The sequence below is a fragment of the Ursus arctos genome, unplaced genomic scaffold (genome assembly GCF_023065955.2).
Source record: "Ursus arctos isolate Adak ecotype North America unplaced genomic scaffold, UrsArc2.0 scaffold_23, whole genome shotgun sequence".
Taxonomy (NCBI): domain Eukaryota; kingdom Metazoa; phylum Chordata; class Mammalia; order Carnivora; family Ursidae; genus Ursus; species Ursus arctos.
The window spans coordinates 29,048,086-29,074,808 of record NW_026622908.1 but is presented as its reverse complement, the minus strand read 5'-3'; the positions used below and the strand labels follow the sequence as shown (position 1 = coordinate 29,074,808).

The window sequence follows — 26,723 nt, the reverse complement described above, 5'->3', positions numbered from 1 at the left end:
TCATATCACACTCTGAAATATAATGCCATTGTAACATTCCATTCTTTGAACTTCTATATTTTCCACATAGGTTTTATCAGTTAGCTATATTATCACTGCTTCCACAAACTATTTTAAGTTATGACACCTGGTGTCTTTATGAAAGGATCGGCTCTTCTAACTTCAGACAATGCTGCAAATCATTGATGTTAATTACTCTTCCTGTCCTCTGTGTAAAATTTGCAAATGTCATCTCTCGGACAAACTTGGTATCAATAATGACTGTATTGCTCTGCACTGTCAACTTAAATATAACTTCTAAGATTCTTAATTGACCCTAAGATACTATACTAATATCAAAGTGAGTTAAAGAAGGAGGCATCTTAAAGAAAACCCTGACTGGGACGGCAAAGTCATTGTGATAGGTGGATCTTCTTACAATGTAATAATGAGACATAAAGTTAATACATTTTAAGCTTCAGGTGAAAGTGTTAACTTATCTAAATATATGTATAAGTAAGTGTATAAAATATATTAAAATGAACAAAGAAAGCTTATGAATTAAATAGTTTGAAACCAGTTGTTGAGAAGAAACTTGATCTTTGATAATATAGTCTTCCCTTAATGAGAAAGCTGTAAAAAAATTATTCTGGATACCTTCAGTATCCAGCCTGGCCAACAAAGGTTCCTTATCTCCCCAAAACACTCTCACTTTCTAACAGCCTGTTAACTTTTTAAGCTTTTCTGTTGACTTTTGTCATGCCCTTGAATCGTTTCTTAACAAAAGTTTCTCGTTTCTAAAAAAGCTGGATTTCCTAATAATTGTTGTTTCTTGAGGCTATGCTTTATTTTAATTACTGTCACTTAAACCATGACTCTAATCATTTCTTGTCTTGGGGACCTGACACTTATGTTTATATTTTGCTATAACCACTAGTCTCCTGGCAACTCTTTACGCTACTGCTTTCACAAATTCGGGCCACAAAATTAAAAATAATAAAACTGATTAAGACAGACGTTATACCCAAACTATCACTGGTATTTCCCCCAGACGGCCACTAGGTAGCACTACTGAGCAGAGAGGCTATTAGGAAAAAACTAGATATGTTGTATATTCTCTGTATCTTTAATTAGCTCAACTCTCTTTGAGAGCTGCCCTGTTTATCAAGTCCATAACATGGGTAGAGCCAAAGTGTGACTAATCATAAACATCGTCCAACATGTGTATACTTTTCAGGATGGACAGAAACATATTCATGCTCCTGTGCACAGCCTGGCACACGACTATGAACAAAATGATATCTAAGATTACAGTTAATTGGTGGCAATCTTAAAACACACTTTAAAGAAATCCCTGGGGCTTTATCAATGCTTTTAGTGTCCACCATAAGGCCCATGCCCTGAGACAAATCACTGACTAAATCATTAATTAGCTCTATACAATACCAGAATAGGGTATTCTATTCTGACACTGATAATTACTGTAATAAGTGACCCAGAGACCATCAGTCTTATTAACAGGTGGTTCCCACTTTTCTTCCAAGCTTGCCAAAAGCTGGAGGCCCATAAGCTAGAGGTCAGAAAACTGAGTCTTTAGGAAGAACACCCAAAGAACAATAGCCTCAGCAGATGGAGGTCTGTTCCACTACTCTTGACTGTCACTGATGCTGTAAAGAATCAACTCCTGTGTCAGACTTCCTTCCCAGTGTAACCTGACACTGCCACCAAGCTAAGATTATGGGACAGATTATACCAGGAAACTGAGTCAGTATCCATAGGGCTCTTGAATGCTTTCGACCCAAACCCAACAGGACAAGAATTAATTCTGCAACTGAATGAGATCAATGAAGGAAATTTAACAGTGGTTTTGAGAAAACATTTTTCTTTCTTCTTAATTTTTTACTGCCCCACCCCCTTTGTGGCTGGCTGTCCTTGAGCAAACTGGAACGAGGAAGCACTCTTTGAATGGTGTGTTGCTCCAACTGATGCCCTGGAAATCGAGAAAAAATATTCCCTGAAAAACCTTAATATAGCTTATAAACTGTGGCGGATTATATTTTCCAGATCCAGGTTTCATTTTCCAAAAATACCTCCCCTCCCACACACTCCTTTCCAATGTTACCATGTCACTCCTCCATCAAGAGGTGGAGTCTTCCTCTCACCTTGAATCTGGGCAGGCTCGTGTCTGCTTTGACCAACAGAATACGGGAAAGTAACGCTATATGAGTTCTGAGAGTAGGTCACAAAAAGGCCATCAGCTTATGCTTCGTTGTCTTGCACCATTCACTGTGAGGGATGACAGTTACCCTGGGAGGAGTCCAACTACCCTGATCTGGCCATGCTAGAGAGGCTATGCATAGGCACTCCGGCCAACAGTCCCAGCTGAGTCCAGCTTTCCGGTCATTCCTGACCATGGCACCAGCCCTGTGACAGAAGTCATCTTAAATCTTTTGAACCAGCCTCTCCACCAGCTGAGCATCACAGTTGGGGAACTAAGTAATGCCATGAGAAGCGAAAGAATTGTCCCCCGAGTCCTGGTGAAACTCCTGATCAGCAGAATTTTTGAGCCCCTAAAATGGTTATTACTTCACATTGAGAAGTTTGGGGTAGTTGTTATGCAGCAACAGCAACTGGAACATAAGATATTAAATTGTTTAGGTAAATTTAAAGATGGAAACTGTATAAAAAATACAACCCATATTGATTGACCTTGTCTGCAAAACTAATCAGAATGATGGTCAGATGGTATACATGTCCTTACTGAGTTTTTTCACCTTACATGGCAATGTAATTATTTGCATAGGCTCAATAAGAATCTATCCTTCCTCCTACCAGGATATAATGAGATAAAACAAATTTGTAACCATGACCATGCCAGAAATGTTTCATTTAACGGTAAATCTCATTTAATCAGGCATGACAAGCCCACTAGTAAGGAACAATAATTACACTCCAATATGTAGAAACAATGCTTCAAAGAAACTATCCTGGCACCTGCTCCATGGCCTGTGGGATCTCGGTCTCATGAGTAGTGCAGAATGTCACTTTCTGGAAGCATTGACAAATCTGGGGATCTTGGAGTAAGAGGATACCTCTACAATCATAGGCGCCACAGGCAAAACCAGGAGAGGCAAACCGTCTGGGTTTTGGTTCATGGTGGTTCCTTACCTTAGAATATGTGAACTTTAAGTAACGACAGAAGTGACAGAAAAACATATAAGACTCTAGGGGCTGCATGAGGTCAACTCTGGGATCCTAACATCATGCGGTTCCAGTTTCATTAAACATGAAAATAAAAAGGTTCACTAATACCCGGTTGTCCTTATGTAAATGAAACAAGCTAAATATAACAAGGCATCACATTAATGATATTGAGAGTGCATCAGAAAATTGTCAAACAAACTTATTTGGTCAAATCTACACCTAACTATACAGATTTGATCAGAGGTAAGGTTTGAAAAAGTGAAACTGATTTTTTTTTTTTTTTTTTTTTTTTTTTTACCTAACCCTATTCCTCTGTGAACTACAGACCAGTAAGATTTACATTTCTAAAAGCTTTACATTTCAAGAGACCATGGATTTACAGGGCCATCCCAAAGCTTTACACCCTGAGATAATTAGCAAAAAGACAGAAACAGCCTGGTTAGTTTTTTAAATTTATTTAAGATTTATTTAAGTAATCTCTACACCCAACATGGGCTTAGACTCGAGACCCAGAGATCAAGAGTCAGGTGCTCTTCTGACTAAGCCAAACATCCCTTGTTTTTTTTAATCAAAGACAGAAATGTGTGTTTTTTAAAATCAAAGCTGATTAAAGTGAATGCAATCAGAATCACCAACTGCCATCACAAATATGAACTGTAAATATCACCATCTCTATATTCCGTGAGCCAATACGTTGTTCTTAAAAGCTAGTCTTTGCATTGTGCTTTTTGCAAGTAAAAACTTAGCTCAGAGTTCAAAAATTATCTAGGAGTTTTTTCCTTTGACAAATCAAAATTGACAAAAATACTGAATATATTAATAATCCTGGCTAACAAAGATAATAAAATAAGCTTATTATATATGTGTTGACTATCGGCTTGTATTAATTCAACAGGTGACAGGTATCCTTACAAAGAAGCGAAAATTCATCAAAGCACTCAGTCCCGAGAAGGCACTTATCCATTGTTGGCAAAACATTTAGTTCCCCACTAAATTATATATAATCTTTTACAAATTTTCCTGAAGAACTTTGATAAGTAGGTTGTCCTCCACACTCACAAGAAAGTGCTTCTAAAGAAACAGAATCCCCAAGTTTACATAACAACAGTGGAGAGTCAGAAGGTGATAGGAGCCCAGAAGAGTCCCTGTTTTTTCTCAATTGGCATGTGGTTCTTTTTCAATCCCCTCCTTTCTTCTTTTCTTCTTCTAGTCACCTAGGAAAGGAGGGATGAGTTTAACCTCCTGGAGTGAATGTAAGAGCTGGACTAGAAAAGATAAGATGGCCTAAAGTAACTTGCCTGACTTATGTTTCTTGACTGAAGTTTGACTGATACAGAAATTGGTATCAGGAGTGGGATCCCCAAGAACAGACCTCAGAGGTCTTTGGTGTTGGTTTAACTTGATCCATAATGCAATTGCATCACCATTAATCAAATTAATTCTGGCTACAGATTATAATGAAGTATCCACTGAAGAGGTGCCTTAAGGGACCAAGGGGCTGTCACATTTGTGTTGGGCAGAAATGATGAATACAAAGATTGTGGTAGGGCATGGCTTCTTCAGAATGCACTGGAGCACTGACAGAAAGAAAATGACAAGCTTGGGTCTTTAAACTTTCAGCTCCCATTTATGAACAGAGAACCAGAGAACTTCTATGGCAGCCCTAATAAAAACCTTTATGTTTTACAGCCACAGGGTTCACTTTGCTAGCATCAGATTTAACCGCGGCAGGTAGAGCACGACGGTGTGGAAGCTCAACTCCACAGACTCACCATGTCTCAAGTACGAAAGTGAAAACACTAAATGAGACTTGGGATCGGGATATCTGTGTGGACTCAACTGAAGCCAAGGATCTTGAACCCCGAAGCTATCCTGAGGCTCCCTTGCCAGTGCAAAGAGAAATATCCTGCTCTCCTGTGCTGGAAGAGATTAGGTTTTCCTGGACTGAAGAACCTGTATAACCTCATGATGACGCTAAGAGCAGTTTCCTTGCAAGAGAATTCCTCTTCTCCTCAAGACCCAATGAGACCATCCCTTACTGCTACTCATAACAGGGTAAGATCACAGCATTCTTTGAGGAACAAGTATAAAGTCAGATCCATAAAGTGATAACTGACACCCAAAAATAATTGCAAAAGTTTGCCAATTTGTATTGGTAGATACCTAGGAAATCCGTGTGAGAATGATTCTAAGAATGTTAGACCAAGGAAAACATAATACTGTACCAGACTGGGATATTTTTAAAAATATGAATCACTTACCAGAGACTGAAGACTTAATTGTTAGCTTACACAACTGGAAGGGGCTCTAAGAGTTAACTTGGTTGGCTCACTGTAACTTGGACTCCATGACGGTCCTCCATTCAGTAAGTTGGGAGGCCACCACTTCCCTGGCATAATGCAGAGGCAGGGATTTAAAGGCTTCAGAAAACAGGAATGCTGGAGTGGCTTTATCATGTGCAAACTACACACGCAACCCCTCCACCACTACACCCCCTAAGAGAGCCCAGTGCATACTCTCGTCACCGAAGGCGCCAGCAGCATAACTGGAGTGCTATTATACAGGCAAGAGGTTATTGGTCTGGCCCTTTAACGCCCTGTCAGTCATCAAATTCACCACACTGCTACAAAATGAGAACCTCTCCATGTTCTCCCCTTGTCTGTTTCTTTCATGGCACTATTACAAACTGCAATTATTCAATCTATTTGTCTGATTTGTTTTGGGTTTTGGGGTGGTTTTTTTTTTTGTTTTTTTTTTTTTTTGCTTTTTTACCTATTTTTTTTCTCTGTCTCCTCCGCTAGCATGTGAGTTCCATGAAAGCAAGGAGCGCCTCTGTCATGCTCACCACTGTACGCTGACTCTCTAGCATCAGGCCTGGTGCACAGGCATTCAATAAAGACGTGTTGAAGGTATAAACAGAGTTAGTCTGTCTTCGCCAACATTAAATTCTGGTCCTTCCTTCTCCTGGAATAGAAATGTTCATGAAAACACTATCCTGCCAAAAAGATGATTTACGTCTGAGCTGAAACCCTGTACAGGTGTATTGTATTTCTTCAGCTTAGCACTGACGACCTGGTCTGCTGATACCACCTTTCTCATTAAATTTATATGATGCTCAGGAAAACATAATAAAGGTCAATTCAGTGCGTCACCATCTGTCCCTTCATGAAAATGTTTGAACAGGATCCTGTCTTTATCCAGAACTGCATCTCTGCCCACAGTCACATGTCACCTCATATCACAAGTTAATAAATTCTCAAATATCATTAAAGTATACTTCTGGCTTGTTGAGCAATTTTTTGTACAGGCTGAAGCACTTTCTAAAAGACTGTCATGAGGTAGCTTTTACTTGTCTCGGGATCAAGTAGATGGTGGATTCGTTCAGATCGCAGCATTTCAAAATTCAACCTTCCATTTCATCAAAGGTTCTATTTTTCACCTATGAAACTTTACTTTCAGCAGCTAGTAAATGCTTTCATTAACAGCCAATTTTATCTATGTGTGCACAGACACAACATTTTTATCACCGTAAGAGTTAATTATACACACGAGCACAAGTAACTAAGAAAGAAACAGTGTTAAGATCCAGGTAATATGTGAAGTTCAATTACTATCGAAGTTAACTGCTTCAGGCCATTAGTGCCATTGCTTAATTCAAATTCACACCTTAGCCAAACTGCAAAATATTGTGTCTTGGGCCTTTCAAAACTTGAAAGTTAAAATCCTTAAATGCCAAAAAAGATTTGGCATACTTAATATTAGTATCTATAAAGATTTGTTTTTTACATAAAGATGAAGTGCATTTACATGTAATCTGTCCAGCCGGACCAGTTATGGTCTGGAAAGAAATAATAACAAAAATATATACCTCGCAAGGATGTTTGAAAGATAAAAGAGGATAATACATGTGAGGGAATAAGTAAATAATAAAGCACCATATAAATGTTAATAGTAGGTAGTAATGTTAATAATAAAATATAGTACATGGTATGCCTTCAACTTACACAATGTTATACACCAATTATATCTCAATTAATCTGAAAAAAAAATACAGTAGAAATCCTCTCTCATCTGAAAGAATTGAAGCAGTTTGTTAGTTGGCTACTCATTGAAGTTAAAGCGGGAATCCTAGAAAATGATAAATACACATTGTAACCATTTTATTTAAATAAACCTTGCATGAATGTGATTCATTCACCAATCCTCTGGGGAGGACCCCTGCCTTACATCTGAGTTTAGATCTGCTAACTGGTACTCCAGACTTTCCTGTCTCACCCACGCCCATAATACACCATTTATGACTGCAGTTTCAGTTCTTTTAGAGTGCAACGAAAATTTCAACACATATGAAACAATTGGAGAGCAAATTTCTTACTTTTTATCATTTTTTCCAATTATTTTACATTTATCTGTTCATCACTAATTTGACAGCTAATTTCTGAAAGAACTCGCTTTTGTCACTTTTTTCAGAGCATTCAAGTTAGTTTTCATAGAAATAACTCCCCCTTTTTACACAAATCTTGCACCAGTGTGTGGAATATTAAATAATAAATGCACTCGGCGTAAGTTTGGGAACAAACACAGCTGACTCTTAAAGCCAGTAAGTTGGGCTGTGGGGGTAAAAGCGCAAAAGCGTCACACTGAGAAGCCGACTGGCCAAGAACCGTCAGCACCCTGGGAACAGCCATCCGGATGTTCTACCAAGGAAATGGACAGCACTGCTTTATCCGTCTGGTTGGTTAATGAGACATGAGTTAAGAATCTTTGGGGGGTTGGGGCGCCTGGGTGGCTCAGTCGTTAAGCGTCTGCCTTCGGCTCAGGGCGTGATCCGGGAGTTCTGGGATCGAGCCCCACGTCAGGCTCTTCCGCTGGGAGCCTGCTTCTTTCTCTCCCACTCCCCCTGCTTGTGTTCCCTCTCTCGCTGGCTGTCTCTCTCTCTCTGTTAAATAAATAAATAAAATCTTTAAAAAAAAAAAAAAGAATCTTTGGGGGCGCCTGGGTGGCGCAGTCGTTAAGCGTCTGCCTTCGGCTCAGGGCATGATCCCAGCGTTCTGGGATCGAGCCCCACATCAGGCTTCTCTGCTAGGAGCCTGCTTCTTCCTCTCCCACTCCCCTTGCTTGTGTTCCCTCTCTCGCTGGCTGTCTCTCTCTGTCAAATAAATAAATAAAACCTTTAAAAAAAAAAAAAGAATCTTTGCTATATAGTAATTCAGGTCTCAAGCCATAGCTGACTAAGAAGAAAGCTGCTTCAAAAGATTCCCTCTCATATGTATATAGACTGCCTTCTGTATTTTTCTTCAATTACATATGATATACATTTAGAGGCAATGATGTCAAGAGTTAAAAAAAATGCAAGAATATTGAAATAAAGGCAACAGAAAAGGAACTCAGGTGTGGAAGGAGAACATGATAAAATAACCAGAGAATCCAACTCCTAACAACAATGGAGTCAGGAAAAGACATTTTAAGGAAATTTGAACAGTCCCATATTAATTTGAAAAAAAATGATGACCCATTTTAAAGCATCCCTTTTACCAACATAAGAAAGCAGCTTTCTGAACTATAAATAAATATGTCAGTGCTAGATACCTACTTGAAAACATTCAACTTAGATTAGCTGTAACCCTTTTGTAAATATGAAAGAAGAGGGTGTGTGGAAAAACTTACTTATTTCACTGGAAACTTGACTCAGTTTATCCTGTGATCTGCTGATAAGGACAATCTTCATTCCACGTTTTGCTAACTGAAACAATAAAAAACACCAAGCAGTTAATCACACCTATACATTTCATTAAAAAACAGAAATCAGATATATTCTCATTTTAAGAAAAACTGGTAATATAAACCCAACGAAAAAACCAATAAACCTAAGTTGTCATGAATGGGCAATCCAAAATGAAGACTTACAAAAGGATTCCCCCAGAGGGCTATCTTTCTGAATCAAGCTAGTATATAAATGTCAAAGGGTTTCAGAAGGTGTAAAACTTTTACTTTTCATTTTGTACCCATCTACACAACTTTAGTTTTTAAAATCGTAAGTATTGGGGCATCTGGGTGGCATAGCTGGTCAAGTGTCTGACTCTCGGTTTCAGCTCAGGTCGTGATCTTAGGGTCATGAGATCGAGCCCTGCATGCAGAGCCTGCTTCAGATTCTCTCTTCTTCTCCCTCTGTCCCTTCCACTCATGCTCGCCCTCTCTCTAAAATAAATAATCTTTTATAAATAAATAAATAAATAAATAAATAAATAAATAAATAAAATCCTGTGTAGTATCTATTACTTCTATAATTTAAAAGTCAGCTTTAAAAAAGATTTTATTTTGGGGGCGCCTGGGTGGCGCAGTCGTTAAGCGTCTGCCTTTGGCTCAGGGCGTGATCCCAGCGTTCTGGGATCGAGCCCCACGTCAGGCTCCTCCACTGGGAGCCTGCTTCTTCCTCTCCCACTCCCCCTGCCTGTGTTCCCTCTCTCGCTGGCTGTCTCTGTCAAATAAATAAAAAATCTTAAAAAAAAAAAAAAAGATTTATTTATTTTTAAAAAAAAAAGATTTATTTATTTTTAAAAAAAAAAGATTTTATTTTGGACTGGATACATGAAGACTAAAAGACTGGCAATGAAGGAAGATTTAAAAAGATACCATTAGTTATTGGGAATAACTAATGAGAAACCCAGTGGATCTGCCAGGATCGTCATCACAATTGGGCGGTATCATAAGCTGTGGTGCCTCAATGGACCCAGAGGGCAGGGAAGCTTGCCTTAAAAGAGTACTACCAACATCCTGCTTTGTACAATGGCCCTCAGACTACCATGGTCCCTATCCTTTCATGACACTACAGAGAACTTGAGCCCTTTCCCCATGTCTGTCAATATCTTTTTGTCAAATTATAGTCTTCCTTATAAAAGAAGGATACCATGGACTAGCCTGGAAATATTACTATTCCATAATAATACAGCCACCTTTTGGAAAATAGTTCAAAACAACTGACTTTAAAACTAAGGACTGTCCATAATTACACAATATAAAATAAAACTATGCTACATTTTCCCCAAATCCAACTTACTAGAATAGAAAGTGTTATACTCATTTTTGCACAAAAATTTATTTTAAAATTGCCTTTGAGCAAGCGCAGTGTTTCTGATTAGAAATGAAGCATATCTATTGTACTATATAGCACTGTATTTGTTTTTAACTTCAAAAATCAAAGCAACTATAAGACATCATCCTGTATTTGTTCTTTTATTTTTACACTCCAAAAAAGGTCTTGAAAATTACCTACCTCTTCTGCATATGATTTTCCAATTCCATCAGTACTACCTGTGACAACTGAGAAAAGAAAAAACAGCTTAGGTTAAGAACTACAATGAAGAACCAATCACAGTTAGGACCCACCAGTTATACACCAGACGACCTGTGTAATACTTTGATGTAGAAGTGAAGCAACACTAGTGATTCAAATATAAGATGGAATACCCACCACAGTGGCTAAAATTTAAAAGACTGCAATACTTACTTGACAAGGTTGTGGAGAAACTAGAGCTGTCTACATTGCCGGTGGCACTGTAAATTGATATAATCATTTTGGAAAAAAAAAAGCTATTTGGCATTATGTCCAGAACTAAACATATGCCTACCCTGTGACCTAGCAATTCCCAAGAGGTATGAACGCATAATGTCTACCAAAAGAATGTCCATGGTAGCTTTATTTATGCATATTAGGTAAACATGCCCAAACACGTATCTACAACAGAATAAGTAAACGGAGGTATATTCATATAATGGAATACTAAATAGCAATAAAAAAAGAACTACATGTTCAAAACATGGACAAATCTCCCAGACATTATGCTGAGTGAAAAAAGCCTCACATAAAAGCCTACAAGCTGTTATGATTCCATTTATGAAGGAAAAAAAAAAAAAAGGTAAAACTAATCTATGAGGACAGAAATCGGAATATTGATTACCTCTGGATGAGCGGGTAGATGACAAGGAAGGGACATTAAGGGAACTCTGGGGTAGAGGATGTATATCCTGTTATCTTGATTTGGGTACATAAGTGCGTAAGAATTTACTTTAAAAATGCACACTTAAGTATATATCTTTATACCTTAATAAACTTAATTTTTCAAAATTATGGGCAATAAAAATTGAGTAAGATTGATTTTTTCTATGGGAAAGTCTATTTCTCTTACAAGCTAAAAACCTTCTTTTTTAAAAGATTTTATTTATTTATTTGGGGGAGAGAGAGAGCAAGAGAGAACACAGAGGGAGAGGGAGAAGCAGTCTTGCCACTGACCAGAGAGCCCGATGTGGGGCTTGATCCAAGGACCCTGGGATCATGACCCAAGCAGAAGGCAGATGCTTAACCAACTGAGCCACCCAGGTGCCCCTCAAAAACCTTATGTAGCAGAAACATTTGAAAATTATAATGGGTCAGGCTTCATCATGGTAACTTATCTCTGAAATACTGGAATGATGCTTGTTACAAATTCAGAGCATAGCTATCTCCTCCAAATTGTCAGGGATGTGGCTCAAACTTCTCTATGAGATTTTCCAAACCATTCACAAATTATGGAAAACAAGTTATGGAGTGAAGTAGGATTTTCTTGTATTTGTCCTAAAAACGCTTTTTTCAAATTACAAAAGGGCAAACATATCAAAAAATAAAAACAGTATAGCAAAACCCCATGTACCCATGACCCAGCTTCAAAGACTATCAACTTGATTTTAACTAATTTTGCTTCAACTATACCCCTACCCACTTCCTCCCACCTCAGATTATTTAATTAAATCACTAACATCATATGACTTCATCAGAATTTCAGGATATGTTATTTAAAATAACCACAATACCATTATCACATCCCTAAACTGTAAATAATAAATCCTAATTATCTAATATCAAATCAAACATCAATTATCTAATCAGTATGTAAATTTCCCCAAGTGTTTCAGAAAACTTCTAATAATTTGGTCAAATAACGATTAAATAACTTCCATACTTAAAACTGGTTAATGTCTATTAAATCTCTTTTAATCTCTATAGGTCTATCTATCCATCTACCTTTCTGTATCTATTTATTCAATTCTCTACTCTCCCTTCTACTCCCTCTCCCTCCCTTCCTCCCCCCACCCCCAACTTCCCTACTAGTTGTTGAGGATATTGGGTCCTATTACTTTCCCAGCCTGGCATTTTCTGATTACACTTCCCTGATGTCATGTAACATGGTCTTCTGTCCCCTAGTGGTTACCTATCAATGCCTGATCAAATTCAAGTTTGATTTTTTGGTAAGAATACTTCATAAGTGATAATGCATATTTACATCAGGAGGCACGTCTGCTTATCTTTGTTGTTTCACTAGCAGCCATTAATCACCACTGAGATACAGAATTCCATACAGATACAGAGATTGCAAAACAGTGATCTTTGTGCTTTTTACAGGTTTTCCAGGGGGGAGCGAGAGAGTGCGCATGCACTGGGGGGGAGGGGCAGAGGGTGAGGAAGAGAGAATCTTAAGCAGGCTCTATGCTCAGCTCAGAGCCCAACTCGGGGCCTAATCTCTCAACCCTGAGATCATGACCTGAGCCGAAACTAAGAGTTAGATGCTCAACTGACAGAGCCATGCAGGCGACCCCCTGCCTTATGTTTTTATCCTTGTTCTAAATCCTGCACTCACACTCCTGATTCATCAATTTTTATATTACTTATTATAATTGATGAGAACACCAACTCCTCTTTACCTTCCACCTCCTTCCAATGAAATTACACCACAAGGCTCTGTCAATACTCAGTGTGTATATTATTATAATAATGCAACTCAATTCTGATACTAACGATAGGACATGGGCCCCAGCAAAACTGCCCACACGTCAGGCATCAGTTGCAAGTTCAGAGGTCCAGACAGGCATCCACGCTCTGACTAACGGACTGCAAAATTCAGGGTTTCCACAACTCCTCAGGTTCAGCAATTCACTAAACCAGTCACAGGACTCAGGACAACAATTTGTGATTACAGTTTTTTAATAAAGGATACAAATCAGGACCAACCAAATGAATAGCCACATGGGGCAAGGTCTAGGAGGGTCCTAAAATGCAGAGCTTCCGCACGCTCTCTGAATCAGGGCACTTCACCCTCACAGCACACCAAGGTGTTCACCAACTACGAAGCCACACCAAGCCTCAATGTCCAGAATGGGCTTCATTACAAAGGCATGGTTGACTGAATCACTGACCATGTCATTGAACTCAACCTCAAACCCTCTCCCCTCCCAGAGGTTGAAAGGTTGAGCTGATATCACACGGCTCACACCTCCAATCTTCTAATCACACGGTTGGTTTTTATGGCATGACCAGCCCCCAACTTGAAGCTATCCAGGGTCCCACCATGAGTCCTCTCATTGGCGTAAAGTATCAGGGCCCACCATGAATAATAAAGACAGTCTTATCACTCAGGAAATTCCAAGGATTTAGATTCTCCCCACCAGAAACCAGGGATGAAGGCCCTTCAAATTCTTCATTATACAACAATTACTGTGGCTAGATAAATAGTATTATTCACTACTGAACCAAAAAAACATAGTATAATTACATTTCCTTTCTCGGTCAACATTTTTCTTTTCCTGTAGTTCAAATTGCCTTTTTCTTCATTTGCATAGTTTTCTTTTTAAATCTTCCATTCCTTAACAGCCTCTCAGTACAATTTTCCACACAATCAATCCCATGAATTCTTTTTTCCTTTTTTTTTTCCCATAGAGATTACTTTCCCAGAGCCCTCGAGCTTTTATCCCATTCCCCCTGCGATGGCTACTCTGCCGCACAGCGGTTGTTCTAGAACATAACCTTGGGAATTCCCTTGGCCTCTCTCTCCTGTGTTGAAGCTCTTATTTCTAGATCTTGTTCCAGTCCCTCATTAGGGAGCACATCCACCAGTAGCTTCCCAAGGACAGATGCATGAAGATGCATTTTTGTCAACATTTTTTTAAATAAACCTTTTATTTTAGAATAGTTTTTTAGACTTACCAAAAAATGGTAAGGGGGATCTCTATATTTCAAGTCAGTTTTTCCTATTACTAACATCTTACATTTGTCACAATTCATGAACGAATATTGGTACGCTATAGTAGTTCCCTCTTTTCCATGGGGGATACATTTCAAGACCCCCAGTGATGCCTAAAACTATGAATAGTACCACATCCTATATATACTATGGTTTTTCCTAGACATACATACCTATGATAAAGTTCAATTTATGTTAGGCATAGTAAGAGATTAACAACATTAAAAATAAAATAGAACAATTCTGATGTACTATAATAAAAGTTAAGTGAATATGTTCTGTCTCACAAAACCTTATCGTACTATATTCACCCTTCTTCTTGTGATGATGTGAGATCAAATGTCCACATGATGAGATGAACTGAGGTGAATGATGTAGGCTTTATGATATAGTGTTAGGCTACTACTGACCTTCTAACAAGACGTCAGAGAATGATCATCTGCTTCTGGACCACAGCTGACTGAAGATAACTGAAACTATGGAGAGCAAAACCTCAGATAGAGGGGGTAATACTGTATTACCAACAAAAATCCGTATCTTTTTCAGATTTTCTTGTTACTGAATGTCCTTCTGTTCTAGGTGACATCCAGAATATCCTATTAAATTCACGTGACAGCTTCAGAGAAACATTTTTTGACAGTTTAAAAGCTTTTTGATTGTGCATATCTTTTTTTTTTTAGAAAGTCTACATTCTAACCTCATACATAATGGTTTAACTGGGTATAAAATTCTAAGCAAGAAATCATTTTTAACAACAACAACAAAAAAGAAATTGAAGAAAACTCTCCATTGTCTTCCAGCACCAATACTGCTCAAAAAGTGTTTCACCATTTGACTTCAGACCATTTATAAGTGACCTGCTTTTTTGTCACTGGAGCTTTTAGGATTATCACTCAATCTTTAGCACTCTGTCACAATAATACACCTTCAGTGGTGTTTTTCCATTCATTGGTGCTAGGCACTAATGGGCCTTAAAATCCATGATCTTCAATTCTGGCAGTTTCCTTATATTGATTTGTTGATAATTTCTTCCCCACACTTTTCTCTTTCTGCAATTCTTATTAATCAGAATTTAGATATAACAGTTTCTCTATTAATCATACTTTTCTTTTTGTTCTACTTTCCTGGAAATTTCTTCAACTTTATCTTCCAAACTTCCTATTGACTTTTAAATTTTAGGTTGTCAAATTTTTAATTTTGAAGAGCACACCTTTATTCTGATTGCTCTTGCCCTTTTTTTTTTTTTTTTAAGGAGCATCTTGTTCTTATTATAGACCTATTATCTTCTCTTATTGCTGAGGATATTAATTAGACTTTATTTATATATAGTTGACCCTTGAACAGCAGGGGCTTGAACTGCATGGATCCACTTATACACAGATTTTATAAATACAGTACAGTACTGTAAATGTATTTTCTAAGACCTTATGATTTTTTTTAATAACCTTTTCTTTTCTCTAGCTGAGTGTAAGAATACAGTCAGCTAATCCATAAAACATAAAATATATGTTAATTGACTGTTGTTATCAGTAGGGCTTCCAGTCAGCAGTAGGCTCTATGTAGTTAAGTTTTTGGGGAGTCAAAAGTTACATGCAGGCTTTCGACTGCACAGGGCCCCTCATTCCCACATTGTTCAAGGGTCAAATGTATTTCTATTTCCTTCTCCTTATATTCTGTTTCTCCTACATTCCTTTTGACTGATTTGGTCTGTCTCATCCTGGAAAATTTAATGTGGCAGCTAGTGTGCATATGGGGTGATTACACTGTGAGCCTCACTCTAGGGTAATCAGTGAGCAAACCAGCTTTTTTATTAGACATTCCACAAAAGTCAGTATCTTTTCTCTGAGACCCTTCAGTATCTCCTAAGAAGCATTTCCCAATTTCAATCTTCTGGCTGCTAGGTAGGTGAGCAAGCTATTAGTTTGCAGACTTTTTACTCAACCCCTGCTCTCAGTCAGGTATCTCACCTCTGCCTTCTTCTGTGCCCAATTTCCCAGAGTCTCAAGCACATCTAGTTCAGTGACCTTCCCCACCGCTGTCTTTTGAAGTACCTGACCCTTGCAATTGTTCTTTTCTGGGATCCAAAAGCAAATCTGTGTGCTTCCTAACGGTGGAGTGTCTGTGAGCACTCTGGAGTCTGCTCTGTGAAGTCAGTAACCACTCTTCCATCTACATTTGCTGTTACTGGGGAAGGAGGGATTTCAGAAGTTCCCGAGTCCCATCAAACTGGAGCTTTCTGTTTCTCATTCTCCTAGTTTTTAGAGAGAATTTCCAAAAACTAAAAGACTAGAAATACAGTTATTTGGTCATTTTAAAACTGGAAGTTCCCCAAGTTTCCTCTTAAACATATTATACTAAAGTAGACTAACTTTAGCTGAGAATGAGATACTAAACACACTTTTCAAAAAAAAATTGCTTTATGCTCCCAGCAAGAACAATTTTTCCTATCATCTCCTGTTATTAACTATCAAATTTAAATCAAACTAACAGTTTTCAGAAACTATTATGTGCACAACTTTGGAGACTGCAACAATGTATAAGATCCATTCTGGATATTAGGTATTCTATAAATCACCAATTCCATTGTCAGGACTTTAAATATTAAGCAGAAACAATATCACTTTAAACAGATATAAATACTAAAAATTTAGCCTGGTCTTTTTAAATAGATAAAAATATCATTTTCCTAAGGGTGCCTAGGTGGCTCAGTCAGTTGAGTGCCCAGCTCTTGATTTCAGCTCAGGTCACAATCTCAGGGTCCCGGGTGGGATCAAGCCCCATGTTGGGTTCTGCACTCAGTGGGAAGTCTGCTTCTCTCCCTTGCCCTCTGCCCCTCCCCCTTCACATGCTCTTGCACACTCTCTCTAAAATGAATGTCCTTAAAAATGTATCATTTTTCTATATTCTAATAATTCTCAAAATCAAATCTAGAATTGCATAATTATATATGAGCCAAATATTACCTCACGAGTACATTTTTTTTTTTTTAAGATTTTATTTATTTGACAGAGACACAGCGAGAGAGGGAACACAAGCAGAGGGAGAGGGAGAAGCAGGCTGTCTGCTGAGCAGGGAGCCCAATGTGGGGCTCGATCCCAGGACCCTGGGATCATGACCTGAGCCAAAGGCAGACGCTTAACAACTGAGCCACCCAGGCGCCCCAACAAGTACATTTTTTTTCTAAGAGAACAGGAAAGTATAAAAATTATTTTTATGGGCACAAAGAAATAAAAATAAAATTGGAAACTCAGAGGCTCCCTTAGTCATCTCTGTAAGCACCACTACCGTTCTACAATAATCAGTCACCTACACTATGGCCAGGCAATGGGGGATCAACTATCGCTTCTCCATCAAAGGAAATGACAAATTCTTTAGTTCTCTATGTCATAAAGTAGGTAAGTGTTTGCAATCACATAAAAACATGACCAAGTCACCTGTCAAACTTCAGTCAATCATAAAAGTTTCACTTGATGCAAATAAAGAATTTTTACTTATTTATTTAAGACACAGACAATGGAGACAAGGATTGTCCTGCTGCTTTTGCTTTTAAAGATCCATTTTCTACTTTAAAGCTACATATCTTCCAAGTGGTAACAGAGATAGCAGCTGGTAGTTGGAGAGAAAAATCTCCTAATCGAGTTCATTAATTTTTTATTTTTATAAAATAATAGTGTGATTCTCTCTATTAAGATGATACCATATTGTCTGGGGAGTCAACTCTTCATTATTAATTTTCGGAAGCTAATCAAAGCATACCATATCTTAAATCAAAAGTCTTTTAGTGTTGCTTCTGGGGCATTGGGAAAAGACATGAAATAGATTACTATTTTTTTTATCCTTCTTACTGTTGGTATTTTTTACCTATGTGCGTATTCTGTCTTTCTAACAAAGAAGTCCTTTCCTACCATGAATAGAAAGATGGTGTAAACTGAGCCAGCAGACTCTTTATCTATTCCAGTCTCCCAAAAATCAGTATAGCACTGTTTAACAACCCCCTGCTTCCCAAGGTCACTTAATATTTTCTTAAAACAGAGTTCTTAAAAATAAAATTTAATAGAAAACATACTTGATTACTATTTACTGAATTATTTCATTATTGTAAAAGACCCCCAGTTTTAATTACTATAAATAGAATATTTGTGTAAAATATGTATGTATATATGTAACCATTAAAATTTTTTAAAAGTCATCAATGCAGTACCTAAGATAACCTTTTGATCTGTCTTTTGGGAAACACTTGATCTAACCCTGAAATGCCTAACACTTTGCAATGAGAACCCATGAAGCAAAGACCAGCTCCCAAATCATTCATATTAGAAGTATTGTTTATTTTTTTGTTGGTTTATTAAAATGAAAAAATTAAGCACTCAGCCACAACAAAATAAGGCGCCATGTACAGAAATACCCCCAAAGACTCCTCCTTCTCATGTTATATGCACATCTGAGCCACTGTGCAGTTGGCAACTGTCTTCCCTTCCTTCTTTCCGGCAACTGTGGCCTGGAATATAGACTCTATTTCCTGAACTCACCAGCAACCAGGTGTGGCTATGTGATGAGATTCTGGAAGTAAGATGCAAGCAGTAATATGACGGCCTTAGAGAATGGCTGCTCACAGAAAGCTGACTCAGCAGAGAGAGGTCCCTTTTTGACCTTCATCTAGCCATTTCCAAAGTGATGGCAGTAAGTCTGGTGGTCTTGAACCACAAGCAACCTTGAGGGTAGAAGCCACAGGCTAAGATGAAGATTCATACTCATAGGAATCGAGGTTCCTGAGGACACCATGGAATTACCATGCCACTTTTTTTTTAAATTAATCATTTCCTTTTTTACTGCTTACCACACAGAATCAAACATATACAGAAATTCTAGTGTTCTTTAAACTGGGTGAAAAATAAACTTCGATCTTGTTGAAGTCATGATTATATGCTCAGAAAAGCACGAGTAAGCTGTCAATAAAGTCAATTGTTAAAACAAAATATTTACAATTCACATGGTTACAAAAATATTTGCTCAAGGTACTCATTAATATCATCCAGTTAATTCTCATAATAACTATCACCCCAAGCTAAGTTATCATCCCAACACACACATACTTGTCCAACAAACCTTTCAGTCCTTCCTCACTTAGTTCATGCTCTACATAGTTAAGAATTATCTTTCTCAAACACCATTTTTATGATCTTTTTCTTCTGTCAAGAAGTGACAGTGTTTCCCTATTGCCAATTATATAAAACCTGAAACACAAATCCATTCACTTTTCCCGGTTGCCATCACCCGGGGCTACCATCATTCATCTCCCACAATAACTACTCCAACAGCCTACTAAATCATTCGCCTGCTCCCATACCTATTCCTCTCCTATTCACTGCAGCCAAAGTGATCCCTCCAAAGGGCAATCTGACATTTCCCTGCCTAAAACCAGTCAATGGCTTCCCACTGCCCCTATTCTTCATAAGGTCTTCCATGAGCTTGTCTTATACCCATCACTTTCCTCCTACCACTCACTTTCCCTGGTTGTGCTGAAATTTTTCAAGTTCCTACAAGGTAACAAGTTCTCTCTTTTAAAAAGTTTTGCTCTAGTCCCAGTACACTCCAATCAGGGTCTCTGTCCCACCCTTGAGGTCTTCGCTTGAACACCTTCTCTCCCCATAAGCCTTCCTTGAGCTCTAGACTAACAGAATCTCCTAGCTCTCTGCCCCCACAGTACTCCATACTTCCTCTCCCTTCATAACATTCATCACAAAGGTTTATATAAGGGTCTGTCTCGGTCACCACAGTCTAACTGCTAGCACAGTGCCTAGAAAAAAGTAGATGATTAATGAGGTTTTGTTGGATGAATGAATGAGTAAATGAATGAAAAAAGATTATGAATGGAAAACTAACCTCTTAGGATACCACCCACTGTTTTCTCAACTCTTTTTTTTAGTAATAATGTCCAATCACCTACTATACACAACCCCAAATATCCCTCAGCCCCTCACAACATCAAGAAGTAGCGATCTAAACTGAAATTAAAGAAATTTAACAGAGAGAAGTTTAACTTTATGATGAATCTGTAGAGACACATTTTCTGTAGATGAATCTGAGGCTGTCTTTGAAAAGAGATGGTTTTCAATGTTAGAGAGAACTACTTCATTCATAACGTGCCCGGGTGGATACGAAGTGAACAAATTCAAAGCAGGATTAAAGGGAAGGAGAGATGAACCATTCTGGTTTAGGAAGGATAGCAAATTACCAAAGTAGTGACAGTTCATTGTTCTTGTCATTAAGATTTGCTTCCTCCATTACCACTGAGTATTCTCAGATTCCATTCTGCTATAGAGCAAGCGGGTAAGTGAAGCTAGTTTTCAATAATACGTAGAAAAAAGCTAAGGTACCACCCCTATTCTCATCAGCAGTGTGAGTAGGTATGACAACCAGGGGCAGAATTGAGGTAGAGAAAGTGAATAAAGGGAGGGGTAAAAGGGAGGTTTAAAAAAAGGCCTCTGTCTTCATATATAAATAGAACAGCAGAACCCAAATTTGCAAGCCTTTGTGAAGATGGAAACTGACAACTATAAAGAATATCCCAACTTGGCATCCAGAAGTGTCTAGCTTGTTACAGATTATATAAAATACTGGCAACTGACCAGGGCTCAGCTTCCAGATTTTTTACAGTCAACAAAAATACTTTAGTTTGTGTAGGTTAAAAATAGTCTACTCTTTTTTGTCCTCAACTTGCTAAGAACAGATATTTTTAGTAAGCATCCAATCAACCTTATCAAAATCAAACATCAAAAATAAACTAGAGGAACACTGGAAGCAAATATGCTATTTTTAGCTCTTCTGACTATTCCCTGCCACTACCCACCAAATTCTGACTGCAGAACCCATGCATAAGAGCTTAGTTATTCTGGGCAGGTTCCTTCTCCTGACCCTTTTTTTTCCTCCCTGAACACCTAAATGCAGAAAACACTCGATTGATTAAAGATTAATACTGCCGCAAACCATGACAGCTGCCTTTCCTCTGAGTGCTTTTGGGGGATGGGGAGAATAGAAAATGACAGAGAGCTTGCATCAGTATTCCTCCTGGGGATCTATTACATGAAAAAAAAATTGCTATTTCAATTCCCTCTTGTTGCTAAAAATAGCAGTCTCAATTGATTCAAGCAAACAGGGAAGCAGCTTAGCAGTGCTGAATTTAGAAACCACTGAAGTCCCAAAGAGCAAATGCTAACGTAGTCTAACACATGCCAGCTCATATTTAACAAAGAACAAAGAAAAGCATGCAGGCTGCAAGTTAATAAAACAGCAGCAACTTCCTGCATTTTTATTCAAGAGAGGCAGTGAAAGGGATACAAAATAAGACAACTATCACTTATTCTCCCAATCATATTTGGATAAAAAAATAATTTTACAGGAAAAATAATCAGATTATGCATAAACCCAGATAATGTGAGCATTTCCCACAACCCCATGGTTTGGAAAAGTAGATATCTTTTTTCAAGCATGGTACATTACTAGAGAAAGAAAATGCCCACCTTCCAAATGTGCTATCCCAATAGTGAGGTTCCCTACTGAGCGGCCCTCTCTCACCTCCCCCCTTCCTCTTCTCTTGACCCAACCACATACTATAGATAGGTACAGGTTATCACTTAAAAAACTGACAAACAGAAAAACCAAACCAAAACAACATCCAAAGCACCTAGGTTCAGGACAGAGAAGAAGGAGAAACTGAAAAAGCAGAATCCGTGTAAGGCAGCTAATCCCGTGGGCCGACTTCCTGGCAAGGCCTTCCGTCTTCTGCTGGCACCACACCCCAAAAATATCTTCTGCCTGACTTTTTCACTTTGCTTGGTTAACTGAAAACCTTCCCAGCTAATGATTCATTTCAGTTAATGCCACATCCTCTGTAAAAATGCAAACCCTTGTATAAGAATTAAAAGGCTATCAATCCTTGTCCCACGGTGATTTAGTGGATTCAGACTGCTTTGTGGTTTCCTTTGGGGATAGCCAAAAAGGCGGGGGGGGGGGGGGGGGTAACGTGGAAAGGGCATCTTGGGTGTAGGAATTCTGACTGGGAACAAAGGAGTGACTACTCTGCATCACAAACCTGGAAAAACACCACAGTGAGGTAGGGGCCAAGGGCAGGCTGCCCCAAAATGTGCCATTTGGCATACTGATTATTTTAAATAAAAGTTACAGAAGAAACAGCTGGTGCAAGGACACTCAGACCCTCCTCTGTCCCTCTGAAAGCAGGAAATAAATCTCTCACATGAAAGGTACCCTCCCTGTACTAAGAAATAAAAAGACATCCTTATCACCAGAGACAGGAACTTAAGAGTCAAGAAAGCTGTAGAAACAAACCTGTTCCTTTTTACTATCTCAGCCCAAATTCTGCTTAGAATTTCTTACTCGTTAAAGCTCCCAAACATGTTTTCTTTATCCCATCAATTCCTCACAAATGTATTGCCTCTTTGACCAAAAAGTATAAAAACTGCTTGCCTTGGTCATTTCTTTGGGTCTCAATTTCAATATTGGGCCTCCAGGCCATGTAATAAAACATTGGTTTTTTTCTCCCGTTATCCTGTCTCACATAAATGTAATTGTTAGCTCAGCTGGAAGACCTTGAAGGGTAGAAGAACAATTTTTCCTTCCCTACAGTGGAAGGACTTTAGGCTTCTGCTATTTTGGTACAAAAATCAGTATGTGAAGTGGTTAAGAACATGGGTGGAAAAATCAGACCAGCAAGCTTTAAGTCCAAGTTCAAATCCCAAATCTGCCATCTATCAGAAGCTGGTTAACCTCTAGTATCTTGATTTATTTGTAAAGTGAAAACAATACTATCTGTCCTGTAGTCATTGTAAAAATTCAATAAAATGTTAATAATAATACTCATCATTCAGGATTGTTTGAGAATTAAATGGGACAATGTATATAATACAATGTACTTAGCACACGACTTGACACATAAGTAAATTCCCAATAAATGTTAGCAATAGACAAAGAACACTAGAAAGTGAAAGGGGTACAGGAAGGAAAATAAAAGAGCTACTAAGGTTAGATATGATACCAAAAGTACAAACAACAAAAGAAAAAATAGGCAAGGTGGACTTCATCAAAACTAAAACTCTTGGGGCGCCTGGGTGGCACAGCAGTTAAGCGTCTGCCTTCGGCTCAGGGCGTGATCCCGGCGTGATGGGATCGAGCCCCACATCAGGCTCCTCCGCTATGAGCCTGCTTCTTCCTCTCCCACTCCCCCTGGCTATCTCTCGCTGGCTATCTCTATCTCTGTCGAATACATAAGTAAAATCTTAAAAAAAAAAAAAAAAAAAAAAAAAACTAAAACTCTTGCGAGTGCCAGGCTGGCTCAGTCAGTGGAGCATGTGACTCCATTTCGGGGTCATGAGTTCGAGCCCCATGTTGGGGGTAGAGATTCCCTAAAAATAAAATCTTTAAAAACTAAAAAGCAAAAAACCTGACCTTCTTGAACATCAAAAGACCATATCAAGAGACTGAAAAGACAAACCAAAGAATAGAAGAAAATATTTGTAAATCATAGTTTTAATAAGGGTCCAGATTCAGAATATATAAAGAACTGCTAACAACTCAACAATAAAAAGACAACTCAATATTAAAATGGGCAAAGGACTTCCAGAGATATTTATCCAGAGAAAATACACAAATGGCCAAAAAGCACAGGAAAAAATGTTCAGCATCATTAGGGTAATGCAAACCAAAACTACAATGACAAACTAGTTTGGCCACAATTTTTTTAAAAAGAGAAAATGGAAAATAACAAGTGTTGGTGAGGATGTGGAAAAACTGAAGCCCTAGTACACTGCTGGTAGGAATGTAAAATGGAGCCATTTCTGAGGGAAACAGTTCAGTGGTTCTTCAAAAGGATAAACAGAATTATGATGTGACTCCTACATCACATCATGATTAATTCCACTCCTACATATATACTCAAAAGAATTGAAAACAAGTATTGAAACAAAAATTTGTCCATAAATATTTGTTAACAGCACTATTCACAACAGCCAAAAGGTGGAAATGACCAAATGTCCATCAACTAACGAATGGATAAACAAAATGCGGTCTGTCCGGATATACAGTGGAATATTATTCAGCCATGAAAAGGAATGAAGTACTGACTCATGTTAAAGTATGGATGAACCATAGGTATGAACATTATGCTAACTGAAAGTTGCCAGATACAAAGATCACAAGCTGTATGATTCCATTTACACAAAACATCCAGAATAGGAAAATCCAAAGAGAAAGAAAGATTAGTGGTTGCCAGGAGCTGGGGAAAGAGGGATGAGGAATGACTGCTTATTGGGTATGCTATTTCCTTTTGATGTGATAAGAATGTCTTGGACCTGGATAGAAGTGATGGTTGCACAACAAAAGTGATGGTTTGTAAAGCTACTAAATCTCATTATTGTACATTTTAAAATGGTTTATGGTTCATTTTATGTTATGAGAATTTTACCTAAATTAAAAAAAAAAAATCTCTTGGGCACCTGGGTGGCTCAGTCATTAAGCGTCTGCCTTCGGCTCAGGGTGTGATTCCCAGGGTCCTGGGACCGAGCCCCGCGTCGGGCTCCCTGATCTGCTGGGAGCCTGCTTCTTCCTCTCCCACTCCCCCTGCTTGTGTTCGCTCTCTCACTGGCTGTCTCTCTCTCTCTGTCAAATAAATAAATAAAATCTTTAAAAAAAAAAATTTAAAAGAAATCTCTTTCCAAAGTTAAAGACTAGCTTTTTACCAAGGGCTAGACCCTCATCCCTTTAGAGCCAAAACCATGGAAGCACAATTCCTGCCTGTCAGACAACATCTGGCTGGGTCCTTATTCTACTTTTTAGGAAAACCCAACACTGCCAATGCAATTATGCTAAGCAACTCAACGACTATCACACTTTTCAAAATGAACACTCAACGAGATACATTTCCAACAGAATTTTTTAAAGGAACTGCATGTAATCCAACACTATTTTTCTGAGTTATAGAGATTGTATTCTACATAAAATAGCTGTGAGTTGACCAGCAGTCGGAAAACCTATGCTCTAGTCCTGGCTCTGTTAAGTGTCCCTGGTCCGGTAATTAACCTTACTTTTTTTTAATTTAAATTAATTAATATATATTATTGGGTTAAGAGGTAGAGGTCAGTGATTCATCAGTCTTAGATAATACCCAGAGCTCATCACATCACGTGCCCTTCTTAATGTCCATCACCTGGTTACCCCATCCCCCAACCCCCCTCCCCTCCAGTAACCTTCACTTTGTTTTCTATGATTAAGAGTCTCTTATGGTTTGACTCCCTCTCTAATTTCATCTTGTTTTATTTTTTCCTCTCTTCCCCCATGATCCTGTTTTGTTTCTTAAATTCCACACATGAGTGAGATCATACGATAATTGTCTTTCTCTGATTGACTGATTTCACTTAGCGTAATACCCTCTAGTTCCATCCACGTCATTGCAAATAGCAAGATTTCATTTTTTCTGATGGCTGAGTAGTATTCCATTGTGTGTGTGTGTGTATATATATATATATATATATATATATATATATATATACACACCACATCTTCTTTATCCATTCATTTGTCAATGGACATCTGGGCTCCTTCCATAGTTTGGCTATTGTGGAGACTGCTGCTATAAACACTGAGGTGCAGGTGCCCCTCTGGATCACTACATTTGTATCTTTGGGGCAAATCCCTAGTACTGCAATCACTGGGTCGTAGGGTAGTTCTATTTTCAACTTTCTGAGGAACCTCCATACTGTTTTCCAAAGTGGCTGAAACAACTTTCATTCCCATTGTAAGAGGGTTCCCCTTTCTCCACATCATTACCAACATCTATCATTTCCTGACTTGTTAACTTTAGCCATTCTGAACAGTGTGAAGTAGTATCTCATTGTGGTTTTGATCTGTATTTCCCTGATGCCAAGTGATATTGAGCATTTTTTCATGTGTCTATTGGCCATGTTTTCTTTGGAGAAATGTCTGTTCACATCTTCTGCCCATTTCTTGACTGGATTATTTGGTTTCGGGGTGTTGAGTTTGATAAGTTCTTTATAGATCTTGGATACTAGCCTTTTATTTCATAAGACATTTGCAAATATCTCCTATTCCATGACTTGCCTTTTAGTATTGTTGAATGTTTCCTTTGCTGTGCAGGCGCTTTTTATCTTGATGAAGTCCCAACAGTTCATTTTTGCCTTTGTTTCCCTTGCCTTTGGCGACGTGTCTAGCAAGCAGTTGCTGCGGCAGAGGTCAAGGAGGTTGCTGCCTGTGCTCTACTCTAGGATTTTGATGGATACCGGTCACACTCAGATCTTTCATCCATTTTGAGTCTATTTTTGTGTATGGTATAAGGAAATGGTCCAGTGTCATTCTTCTGCATGTGGCTGTCCAATTTTCCCAACACCATTTGTTAAAGAACTATCCTTTTTCCATTGGATATTCTTTCCTGCTTTGTCAAAGATTAGTTGAGCATAGAGT

At 38.4% G+C, this 26,723-nt stretch overlaps 1 protein-coding gene across 1 annotated transcript in view; it reads right to left on the bottom strand.

Annotated features, from left to right (window-relative positions):
• HSD17B12 (hydroxysteroid 17-beta dehydrogenase 12) overlaps positions 1-26,723 on the bottom strand; it is a 153,812-nt gene that overhangs the window by 88,018 nt on the left and 39,071 nt on the right. The window contains exons 2-3 of the mRNA XM_026512081.4: positions 10,457-10,503; positions 8,851-8,926 (exon numbers count right to left, since the gene is read on the bottom strand). Of these exons, the coding sequence (XP_026367866.2) occupies positions 8,851-8,926; positions 10,457-10,503 (123 nt within the window). The remainder of the gene's footprint in view (positions 1-8,850; positions 8,927-10,456; positions 10,504-26,723) is intronic.